Genomic DNA, 12,500 nt, shown 5'->3' with positions numbered 1-12,500 from the left:
TCTCTTCTCTACCAGTTCTCTTCTCTACCATTTCTCTTCTTTACCAGTTCTCTTCTCTACCAGTTCTCTCCTTTACCAGTTCTCTCCTCTACCAGTTCTCTTCCCTAGCAGTTCTCTTCTCTACCAGTACTCTTTTCTACCAGTTCTCTTCTCTACCAGTTCTCTCCTCTACCATTTCTCCTCTCTACCAGTTCTCTCCTCTACCAGTTCTCTCCTCTACCAGTTCTCTTCTTTACCACTTCTCTCCTTTAACAGTTTACCAGACACACACACACACAGACACACACACACACACACACACACTGTGAGACGTATAATGGACTCATGAACTTTAACTAAGCTTAAAGTGTCAAAGACGCCTGTCTCTAATCAGTTCTCTGTCCCAAGCCAGGTTCACCAGCTTTAAGGACGACTGGGTCCAACTGTGTTTTCCCCAAGCATCCGTCAATCTGTGTTCCGTAAGAGAACGGGATTCCCCACTGGTACACGTGAACAATGTCATCGTGCAATATCGTATTGTGCTCACTCATGTATATTTGATTGAATCAGCCAATTCATTTTTTTTTTTGGTCTTATTTGCATAATGAAAGGTTAATGGGCTTATCTTGAGGCCCGCCGAGGGGTCTGGTTCTTCGGGGAGGACGAGAAAATTGCTCTGGTGTGTTTTTTCTGTGCCAAACTATGAGGCTGATAATTGTCTTAGGATGAACATAATGTGGGAATGAGTCCTGGAAACTGCTGTGTGGTGATTATACGCGTGCGGCTGGAGTGTCACGTCTGACCTTCGGCTGAGAGTTCAGATAATTTGATTCTTTGATCGTTTGTTTGTTTGTTTGTTGGCGAGTTGTCGGAGTTTTAATAATACACATCTGTCTGCATTTTTGGGGGTATTTTGCATAGCCCATCATTTTATTTTTAATTTGTTTATTAGTGTGTTGTCTTTAAAATGTGTCATTCTGTAGAACGTTATTATATCACATCATATAATGTCATCATCATCATCATCATCATCATTATCATTATCATTATCTTCTTCTTCTTCCTCACTTTGATAAATGCTTAACTTACATGATGAAGGTCAAATTTAAAGTAAAGGCACCAGTTTGTGTGACTGTATTTATGACAGTGGCAGACAGCTTGTGAATGTTTATTGCTGTGCAAAGTCTGTAGAGGTCTAGAGAAAGAAAGAGTGTGTGTGTGTGTGTTTGTCCTTTAGGTTCTTACACTCATACATAACCTTTAACCCTCTCGTCTCAATGACTTATGACTGCCGCTGTCACAGAGAGAGAGGACTTGGCAACCCGGCAACATGGACGTGAATTATGTCATCACCACACTCCATGTCATTCCTATTGATAGCTCTGGATAGCATGTTCTCAATGCAGCCACTGAGAGAGAGAGAGAGAGAGAGAAAGAGAGAGAAAGAGACAGGGAGAGAAGGAGAGAGAGAGAGACAGAGAGAGAGAGAAAGAGTGAGCGAGAGAGAACCATGCTGCCATGATTCCAAAGCCATCTGAAGTCAAACTTAATGTAGAACATTCCAGTCTGTTTTTACAGTCATCTATTTCAATAAAAAGCGTGTTTATATAATAGCTGTGTGTTTGTGTGTGTGTGTGTGTGTGTTTGAGTGAGAGAGAGAGAGAGAGAGAGAGAACACATGTATATTGTTTATGTATCCATAGCGTATCGGCCTTTCAATGTTTTCGAATTTCCAAGTTAAGACCGTGGAATGAATGAGCAGGTAGCTGTTTTCAACGCACTTTCGAGTCCTTCTTTAAATCAATGAAATTCCATTTATTGGCACAAAAGATGTCAACCAAAAAGACTTGATAATTCCAATAACACATAAAAGAAAACGAAAATAACTTAGATTTGTAATGTGAAGCGACACGAAGTGAATCAAAAGTGGTCAAAAAATCGTTTTCAACCACTGTCACTCAATCCGCATTTACCAAACCAAGTTCCAATTCCATTCTCCCGGGTTTTTCCCTCGGTGACGTATGTGTGCCCTGGCTCTACCGTAAATACAAGCATAAACTATCCTCTAGAATGTCATTTTTCCACTTTAGCACAAACAGGTACATAGGTGCATAAATAATATTAGCATTCAGATATATTTACATAACACAAAGTTATTAATTCACAAAATGGCTACAACACATAGTGTTCAGCGACACTGTCATTGTATTATGTTCATGCTATGGCCATACTGTGAACCTGTTCTTAACAGCAGTCAACAGTAGCACGGGATGCTAACTCAACTGATCCAGATATTTTTACAACAGGGTGTCTATTTTATTCTGTTCTATTGTATTCCACCCACTTTTTGATTGATAAGTTGCACATAACAATGTGTTATACATCTCTCTATCGGGTTGGGTGTCAATCAATTTTATTTTGTTTTATTTAATTATTTATTTTTGGCTTATGACAAACAATCCATATGCACCGTTGCACTGGGCCAGTATCCGTGACAACCGCTGTCCGACAGAATGGGTGGGGGGGTTGAACTGAGCGTGACTGAACGGCTGTTTTGTGTGACGGATCTGGACCCACTGAAGCCTTTAATGGTCAATGAAACCCAGTCCCTAAAACTCAGAAAGACTCGCAACAGACTGGAGCTGCCCCACTACACACGACACACCATCAGATGCTCATTTCCTCTGGATTATTCCAGAAAAAAAAGGCTTGAGTTTAGTATTAGTATATGTAGTGTACAGAAGAAAAGGATAACAAAAGTGTATGTGAATGGAGAAGGAGAGAGAGAGAGAGAGAGAGAGAGAAGGAGAGAGAAGGAGAGAGAGTGAGAGAGAGAGAGGGAGGGAGAGAGAGATAGAGAGTGAGAGAGAGAGATAGAGGGAGGAAGAGAAAGAGAGAGAGAGAGAGCAGGAAAGGGGGGAAGAGAGAGAGAGAGAGAGCAGGAAAGGGGGGAGAGAGAGTGTGTGTGAGAGAGAGAGATAGACAGAGAGAGAGGGAGAGAGAGAGAGAGATAGAGAGAGTGAGAGAGGGAGAGACAGAGAGGGAGGGAGAGAGAGATAGAGAGTGAGAGAGAGAGAGAGAGCGGGAGGGAGAGAGAGCGAGAGAGTGAGAGAGAGAGAGAGCAGGAAAGGGGGGAAGAGAGAAAGAGAGAGAGAGGAGGAAAAGGGGGGAGAAAGAGTGTGAGAGAGAGAGAGAGAGAGAGAGAGAGAGAGAGAGAGAGAGAGAGAGAGAGGAGGAAAAGGGGGGGGAGAGAGAGAATTGGACCTGTCTCAGGACAGGTTTGAGTTAGGTGGTGTGAGGTGAGGAGAAATGTGTTATGAAAAGACAACATTTGAGCTCTGATGGAAAATATAATAACTGAGGGACAGAAGCAAGAGAAAAAAAAAGTTTGATTAGTGTCTCCTGGACCTCACCAAATATGCTTAGTCTCTGTGTGTGGTTTCTCTCTCTCTGTGTGTGTGTGTGTGTGTGTGTGAGAGAGAGAGAGAGAGAGAGATGTGAGAGCAGTTATGTGAGAGAAAGAAAAAGGTGACTGTGTGTGTGTGTGTGTGTGTGTGTGTGTGTGTGTGTGTGTGTGTGTGCGCGTATGTATGAATTTGTGTGTATCTGCCAATGAAGTCTCCATAACTCGTCTCCATGTATCCCCTGCCTGTCCGTCTAAACCTGTCTTTTTCCTACTCCCTCTCCCATATTCCCTGCTCCTAACTCCGCCTGTCTGCTTTCCGTTACGCTGATTTACCGGTGTGGAGGTCGCTGTGAGCTCGGGGTCAGAAGGTCACGAATCTGACCGGGCCGTCAAGGGCCGTCTTCAAGGGCCGTCTTCATCACACACGCACACACATCTCATCTGTCTACCACGTACGAGAAGTTTACTGGAATAAAACTCAGCCTAGGGAGAGAAAGAAAGAGAGAGAGAGAGAGAGAGAGAGAGAGAGAGAGAGCGAGAGAAACAGAGAGAGAATTTGTTTCTGCATGAAAAACACTCTCCACAGGACAATATGTGTGTGTTTGTCTTTGTCTGTGCATGTGTATCTGTGTGTGTGTGTGTGTGCCACAAGTGTGTGTGTGTGTCGTGGTGTTGCGGTTACTGTATATGTGTCCATGTATAAATCTGTGTGCGCGTGTGTGTGTGTGTGTGTCGTGGTGTTGGGGTTACTGTATATGTGTCCATGTATAAATCTGTGTGTGTGTGTGTGTGTGTGTGTGTGTGTGTGTGTGTGTGCGTGCGTGTGTGTGTGCGTGCGTGCAGATATTCCTAGCTTTTCTCCGAGGTTTGTTTCAGACAAGCTGAACCAAGGGGCAGATTCAAATGGATGCAGTGATTAGCTAAAGCCAGGCGTCGGACTGCTAAGTACACTGCTCTGTCTGACACAGCGGGACACCTGATCTAATGGCTGCACACAGTAGGCCAGAGTAGTGAATTAAATCAAACACCATTCAGCCCAGTCATGCTAATTAGCCAGGACTCCATCTCAAGCATTTCCATGCACAAAGACAGGAGGGGAGGATCTGACAGCTGCATTCCTGACAGGAGACCCTTTCTCTCAAGGTCAAACCTGCATTCTCTTTCTCTCTCTCTCTCGCTCTCTCTCGCTCTCTCTCTCTCTCTCTCTCTCTTTCTTGCTCTCTCTCTCTCTTTATAATTTGGCGAATTTTGTTAAAGATAACACTGTTTTGTTTTTTTTTTTTGGTTTGTTTTGGAGGAGAAGACTCTAAGCTCCTGTTCTCTTCATCCCTGTGCCACCTTGAGGAGGTTGAGAGGAGCTCCGTGTCATAGCCTGTCTGTGTTTGGAAAACAAACGGCTATGGGACACATCGCTATGGAAACCAGGGCGCAGCATTAGGCGTTGTTTCCTTCTTTCTGTTGGAGGGTATTCATCAGTTCAGTGACACACATGCTAATGCTAAAAATATTTCATATCTCAATTCATCATAGTCTCCTCACATTTTTTTTTTTTTGTATTTAAGAATTAAAAGCGGGGGGGGGGGGGTTGAGGTGAAAGAAACAAGTCAGATGACTCGGGTGACTGGTTGTTTTGATTTAACACAGGTTCTGTCTCTCGTTAATCTCCAAAGACCTTTCAGTTCCTCCTCTTCTCCTTCTTATCTGTCTGTTTAGTTTGTCATGGTCAGTCACCTATTTCAAACAGACAGACACACACACACACAAACGCACACACGCTCAGAACACACGTGCACACACACATCACACACACACACACACACAAACGCACACACGCTCAGAACACACGTGCACACACACATCACACACACACACACACACACACATACACACACACACGCACACACTCACAAACACACACACGTACACACACCCGCACACACTCACAAACACGTGCACACGCGTCCGTGTGGAGCTCTGTGTTTTGAGGCTCTTGCTGACATATGTAATGATTGATGTGTCAGTGAAAACACTGTGATGAAGGGTGTCATCGTTGCTTCATCACAGACAGAGTTTAACGCAGCGTCCTCCACTGGAAATACGCCAACGCCATGCTGTGCCACCCGACACGTGCCACCACGTGTGCCCTGCCCTGCCCTGCCCCGCCATGCCAGCCGAGCGGGGGGGGGGGGGGGGGGGGGGGGGGGGGGGGGTAGGGGAGGGGGAGCTGTGGGTGTGAGAGAGGACACCTCTGGTGTGTCTGATTGTGAGACACACAGTGAGGGTCATATTCAGGGTCATTAGGGTTAAGGGTTAAGTTTGTACGTGTTGTTGTCTTTGAGGGTTAGGAGTCTAGATAAGAGTCTGTGTGTGTTTGTATGTGTGTTTTAGGCTTAGAAAGCCTCACTAGGGATGTTAAAGATGTATTAAAGACTTAGTGTGTGTTTGTGTGTGTGCGTGCGTGTGTGTGTGTGTGTGTGTGTCTGAGTCTTTGTGTGAAATACATTTATATTCCAAAAAGTACTTGAAAATGTTTATGGCTTTTTTCAGTTATTGTTTGCAACAGTTTTATGAGGTGCCTGTTTTTTTTCTTTTTTAATCAGACTTCTTTCTCTGTGTCATTTTATAATATTTGCAGTTAATGTTTTTTTTTTTTCTTTTGTTTCTTTATTGTAGTTTTTTTTTTTAGAGAAGACTTGTTTATGATTGAGTAGTTCATTACACAGTCCACTACGGCAGGATACCACTACCGTCTATGTCAGTGCCTTTTTACTGTTTTTCACAATGAACCAGGGCATTATTTTATACCATTACCTCAAATTTATCACATTCTTGTCAGTGGTGTGTGTTCAGTCTCTATATAAATTGTAACAAATTAATTTAAATTAAATTAAAACTCAGAAACTGATTATTAGATGATGTACTAACTAAAGTTTTGTTCCATTAATCTGGTCTCAGACTGTCTCTGAACAGTGTATTTCTATTTTAATTTTTTTTTTATTCGTTTGTTTGTTTGTTTATTTTACCATGGTAACTGACTGTCTCCTTTCAGGAGATGCAGGAGAGCATGCCCGGCCTGGGGCACAGGGAATCGTGGGTAGACGCGGGCAGCGGCGTGGCGGAGGGCAGCGGAGAATGTGATGACGAGGACGGGTGCCAGGGATCCGGAGAGAGCGTTAGCCGAACCCGTGAGTGTCTTCTTTAAAGCCTGTCTCTCAACACGCCGCGAGGACTCGCAAAACACAGCCTACCCTGTCGCTCTCTAATCTGCCTGAATTACAGGAGTCAAACGTTATCATCTCCTAGCAACGACTTAGCAACGCACCAAAACCTGCTCCGCCGCGGTATTATGAGGGCTGACGTTCAAAAAGACAGATTATTGGTAAATAGTTTCGCACGAATCTCGTCCCGTGTGTTTTGGAACATGATGAGAAGCATTTGAGAGAGAAGCACAGCCAACGGTAAAGTACTATTCACAGCGCTTGTGAAAGAGGGCGATGCTGATCCCAGGTCTGTGCTGTGGGCGTTTATTTGACAAAAACTGCTGTGAAACACCAGATATTTGAACAACTGTATGAGCAGTCAGAGTTTAATTGTCTCCTGTGGGTTGTTCAGAATTCTCTGTTCCAGTACTCAGAATTCTCCACGCCAGAATACTACTACAGTGATCGTAGAGTCATTAATGGGGTAACACCAAGACTGGCTGGCCTTAGTCCTGTTAACTCTGCTGAGGCTTGAATTTCCTTTCAGTTTTCTTTCTTTCGTCATCCACGGTTGTATTCCCTGGAATGACCCACGGTCGACGTGTACTGAGTACTGAGGTGAATTTGTCTCCGTTTGCAATTAATCAGGTTCTGAAGGGTAAACCTCTACCATAGCCCTAAAGACCCCTCCCCTACCAGCCCTCGATTTATCACAGAGTCCCTCTCTTCTGTTCTTTTCTCTCTCTCCCTCATAAACAGCCCAGTCATACAGTAGTTGTCCGTCGTGTCTGTAAACCAATCCCGGCTCTTTTCTCAGCAGAGCCCACTCCCCTGCCCTTTGGCGCCTATTCCGTTGACTGAAGCATTTCATTTTCCCCAGCGAGTCAGGCCAGCGCTTCAGGGACAAGCACATCAAAGTAAGAGAGAAAGACAGAGAGAGAGACAGAGAGACAGACATACAGAGACAGAGACAGAGGTGACCTCATCTCATTCGCACCGATTGTCACCCAAGGCATCTGTCCCCCCAACCCTGACATTTGGAACAGTGACTCTGTAGAAACTGTTTAGGTTCAGCTCAGTGCCTGTGCATGTTGGACACTGCTCACTGGGGAACAGTTCAGTGCCTGTATGTGTTGGATGCTGCTCACTGGGGAACAGTTCAGTGCCTGTATGTATTGGACACTGCTCACTGGGGAACAGTTCAGTGCCTGTATGTGTTGGATGCTGCTCACTGGGGAACAGTTCAGTGCCTGTATGTGTTGGACACTGCTCACTGGGGAACAGTTCAGTGCCTGTATGTGTTGGACGCTGCTCACTGGGGAACAGTTCAGTGCCTGTATGTGTTGGACGCTGCTCACTGGGGAACAGTTCAGTGCCTGTATGTGTTGGACGCTGCTCACTGGGGAACAGTTCAGTGCCTGTATGTGTTGGACACTGCTCACTGGGGAACAGTTCAGTGCCTGTATGTGTTGGACACTGCTCACTGGGGAACAGTTCAGTGCCTGTATGTGTTGGACACTGCTCACTGGGGAACAGTTCAGTGCCTGTACATGTTGGACACTGCTCACTGGGGAACAGTTCAGTGCCTGTACATGTTGGACACTGCTGATTGGTGAACAGCTGTGTGGCTGGGGATCTCTGTGCTGTGCTGATGAAAAGCTTTGTGGGCCAGGTTTGAATATGTTTGTGCTGTTCATGGAACCAGAACCAGAACTAGTCCTGTGCTCCTCACTCTGATGTGCATCAGACCAGTTCAGAGACCTGGGAGAGCAGTGTCTCCTCCATCTCCTCCAGGCAGAGAGCAGGGGGCAGGGACAGAGAAGACACTGATGATTCGGATGGTAACGATCTGCTTTGAGGAAAGAGACAGAAAGAAAAAGACAGAGAGAGGGGGATGGAGGGAAAAAGGGAGAGTGAGGAGAGAGAGAGAGGAAAAAGATAGGATGTGAAAAAAAACCCCACAAAAGGAGTGAGTCTGTTTTTTTTTCTGACACATCTGAGAGTGAGACTGTGTGTCTCTTTCAGGTCTAACACATATCCACCACTGATGGAACGTGTGAAATCAGTAAAAAACATTAGACCACACTCTGTCCCTCTCCTCATGAGTAAGACAAGTAAGACAGGTGTTGCCTTCTCCCAGCAAAGCCAACACGCTGTCAAAGACATGGATAAATGTGTGTGTACAGAGAACGTTTTGGAACAAGACGAGCTTCAGTGGCTCTTTGTAAGGGCCTGTTTGCTCCCGCTGGCCTGAAATTTACAAAAATTCCCTTTCACTTACATCAGTGGTAGGGTCTGTAAGCAAGGAGGCGTGTCATTCTTCAAATCCCGCCTATAACGCTCGATGTCTGATTGGCTGCGTTCTCCTGAGTGGGCGTGTCAGGCAGGAGTTCTCACTGGGAAGTGGTATGCTGTTATGGTCAAAATCGTCGCCGATATCAGGGCTTGACTACCGAAATGTTCCGTAAATCTCTGTTAAATCCGCAATTCGAAATGAAAAAAAAAAAAAAAATACAGTAATTACCTTTCTCGCATCAATTAAACTGTTCATGGTCCTCTGCCATCTTGACTGAAGTGACTTGAGTTGGAGGGAAGTGAACAAACTGTGAACAGTTTAATATAAGAGTTAACTCATCAGGCTTAAGTCATCAGGCTTAAGTCATCAGGCTTAAGTCATCAGGCTTAACGTCATCAGGCTTAAGTCATCATGCTTAAGTCATCAGGCTTAACGTCTATCAGTGTGATGGATCTGATAAATGGCATTTAATGGTAGCTCATTTCACTGAGGGTCACAGATGGTTCCGGTGAACTCTGAGTGCCTTTGTTGTTGTTTAGAAAGGGTTGTAGATGCTGAGGAGGCAGGACTGACAGTTTATAAGGCATCATACAGAGGTCATAAGCATGAATAGACAGATCACACCTTTATATGTGAACTCCGTTTAAACTCTCTCCTCCTCCATTAACGAGACGACACAGCAGGTCCCTCATCCATCTGTCTTTCATCCGTCATGTCGATGTGGTTGAGTCGTGATCCGAGGGTGGGCGGAGTTTTTGTTTTTGTTTTTTTTTCTACAGGTGAAGGTCAATACTCAGGATCTCAGTATTGGCACGTTTCTCTCTGACTCTCACTCTCTCTCTCTCACTCTCACTCACCCTCTCTGACCTCTCTGTCGGCACCCCCGCGGAGGCATCGTCATGGAAACGAGGAGGAATATTGATGGGCCCCGAGTATTTTTGACAAGGCCACCGAACCTGCCCGGCAGGCGCTTTCTGATTTAAACAGCTTGACCTTTGACCTGCGGGGGAATCCATTAATTCGTTTGCAGATATATTCCCCCTGAGTAGAGAGAACGAACAGAAAACAGCAGCCTTGTGGGATGTTCCTTTTTTTTTTTTTTCTTGAATCATTCAGCCTACCCCCACCCGCTCCCCATCTCCAACAGCACTTTATCTCAGCAGCAAGGTCAAAAGGTCAAATCACGACATATCTAATCAGGTTATCAGCGGAGGCTGCAGCCAGCGTAGACGCGCGATCGTTTCGCCTCTGATTATTCCGACGGCGGGGAGCGGTCTCCGAGCCCCGGGGGGTTGTTCGTTAGACGCCCGTGCATCTGTTTAAAAAACACGCAGGAGAACAAGTGTGATGAAGGGAAATTAGATGGGCTTGATTTGATTAACTTTTTTTGTTTTTTGTTTTTTTTATTTTGCTGGATAACCCAAAGGGCTGCTGCTGCTGCTGGTATCAGAGCTAAATGAATGCAGAGCCACATCTGGCTGTTTACCAGGCTTCAGATTGATGCTTACATAGACTCTAGTTGGGTAAATGAGATCCAATGCATCCTCTACCACCACCGCAGTGCTTTTTAACATTTCCTATACTAAGCTCAAAACAAACAGAGGCTTGCCTTGGGGTCATGTTATTTAACAGGCAAATGAAAATGCAATGTCAGTCTCTATTCGCTGCTGTCTCACTGCTCTGTTTCTGTAATTCTGAAGATGTGGAGGTCTATTTTCTCTCTCGCTCTCTCTCTCTCTTTCTCTCTTTCTCTCTCTCTCTCGTTCTCTCTCTCTTTTTCTCTCCCTCCTTTTCTCTCTTGTTCTCTCTCTCTCCCTCTCGCTCTCTCGCTTTCTCTCTCCCTCTCTTTCCCTCTCCTTCTCTCTCTCTCTCTTTTGCTCTCTCTTGTTCTCTCTCTCTTTTTCTCTCTAATTTTCTCTCTCGCTCTCTCTCTCTTTCTCTCCCTCTCTCTTTTGCTCTCTCTTGTTCTCTCTCTCTTTTTCTCTCTAATTTTCTCTCGCTCTCTCTCTCTTTCTCTCTCTCTCTCTCTCTCTCTCTCTCTCTCCCCTCTCTTTCCCTCTCTCTCTCTCTCTCTCTCTCTCTTTTCCTTGCTTAACTAATTTGAGTCACGTCAGGGTTAGAGCCAGTGCGAGTCCATGCAGGAGAATGAGTCGTCCTCATCAGGTTCCAGATGAGATTCCTGGATTTGCTCTGAGAAGAGCTAAATGACGATTGTCTATCAAACAATATGAATAGAAGTCATCTATTCCTGAAAGAAAGGCTTGCGTCATTGTAATAAAAAAAGAAAATGCTGATCACAGATTTTTTTTTTAAAGACTGTCACTGCAGAGAATAATTTTAGTATAATTTCCGCATGATTTGAGTAGTTAATGTTGTGGTTATTACAATAAGTCTTAGCTGAATCAGGTTTCATTGAGTGAGCCAATAAGTCCAGTAATTTGTCTTTTTGATGGAGTGCTGTTTTGACTGAAGCCTAGTGGAAGTGTGATTTGACTTTTAATGCACTGGTAATTGAATGCTAATTGAATAATCTCCAGATTGCGGCCTTGGTACTGTCATCAGACTTGACGTTGGAAGACAGCTTTATTTCCATCCGGGATGAGCCAGATCCCATTCTTTCTGTACGACCGTCACTCTCGTGAAAAGACTCGTTCCTCCCATGGGGGGGGGGGGGGGGGGGGGGGGGGGGGGGGGGGGACGGGACGGAGGGATTTTGACATTTCTCTCCCTTGTCACGAAGTTCTCCGTTCAACCTCTCTTTTTTTTTAGCATTTTGATGTTTAGTAGGCATATCAATGAGTGAGTTCATTGGCCGTCACTGAGTGAAAGTAGTTGTACATCCTGTATTAAAGACCCAACAGTAAAAGATGTATCGGACGCCCCCCGGGGGAGCAGACGAGAACATTGTCGACTCAGTTATACATCACACGGAGAAAACCTGCACTGGCAAGTCCTCTCTTTAAAAAAAAGGCTGGGGGGAGGAGGGGGGGGGGCAGTATTCATTGTCAATACAGTCACAAACGGCAAATGAATGCCCTTTTTTGGGGTCGTATTCTAGTTTGTTTGGTGTGTTGTGAAATCTGACTCAATAAAACCCCAGTGAGAAGTGAAAACGAGAGGGTTATGAGAAGCTCATAGGCCAACAAGTGTGACCTCATGACCTTGAAAAATCTCAGTAGGCCTTTGTTTAGAAATAACATTAATATGTAGTTTTGGCCAACTGGAGGCTTACCTGCGAGAAGACGAACGAGACAGGAGGTGAAAAGACAAAGAGCGCGCTGTCGGAACCCGCGCTGTCGGAACCCACGCTGTCGGACTTGTTTTCATATGGATTTTCCCAATCCAAAGCTCACAAGCTTATCAGTCATCTGTGTTTACCAGTGACATATATATATATATATCCTGAATCGCCTTTTTTTTTTTTTTTTTTTTCCCAAAGCCCTTGCTGGCAGGGCTCTGACAATGGACGGACGATTAGTCTTCAGTCTCACAAAAGAACTGTACCAAGTCCAAAGTTCAAACACAGGCTGTGAAAGCCGTGTTTTTATGTATACTCTCTTATCCCCTCGCTGAGATTCCATCGTCGGAACTTCCTAGAAACAACACGGCAAACATAATG

At 45.0% G+C, this 12,500-nt stretch overlaps 1 protein-coding gene across 1 annotated transcript in view; it reads left to right on the top strand.

Annotated features, from left to right (window-relative positions):
• Nucleotides 1-8,633, top strand: part of gpc5c (glypican 5c) — a 117,709-nt gene extending 109,076 nt beyond the window's left edge. Inside the window, exons 8-11 of the mRNA XM_030773475.1 lie at nucleotides 6,435-6,557; nucleotides 6,998-7,069; nucleotides 8,333-8,426; nucleotides 8,611-8,633. Of these exons, the coding sequence (XP_030629335.1) occupies nucleotides 6,435-6,557; nucleotides 6,998-7,069; nucleotides 8,333-8,426; nucleotides 8,611-8,633 (312 nt within the window). The remainder of the gene's footprint in view (nucleotides 1-6,434; nucleotides 6,558-6,997; nucleotides 7,070-8,332; nucleotides 8,427-8,610) is intronic.
• Nucleotides 8,634-12,500: the final 3,867 nt, after the last annotated feature.

This window comes from Chanos chanos, chromosome 5 (genome assembly GCF_902362185.1).
Source record: "Chanos chanos chromosome 5, fChaCha1.1, whole genome shotgun sequence".
Classification (NCBI taxonomy): Eukaryota; Metazoa; Chordata; class Actinopteri; order Gonorynchiformes; family Chanidae; genus Chanos; species Chanos chanos.
Note: the sequence above shows the minus strand (reverse complement) of the source record. Positions and strands in the feature narration are given on the sequence as shown.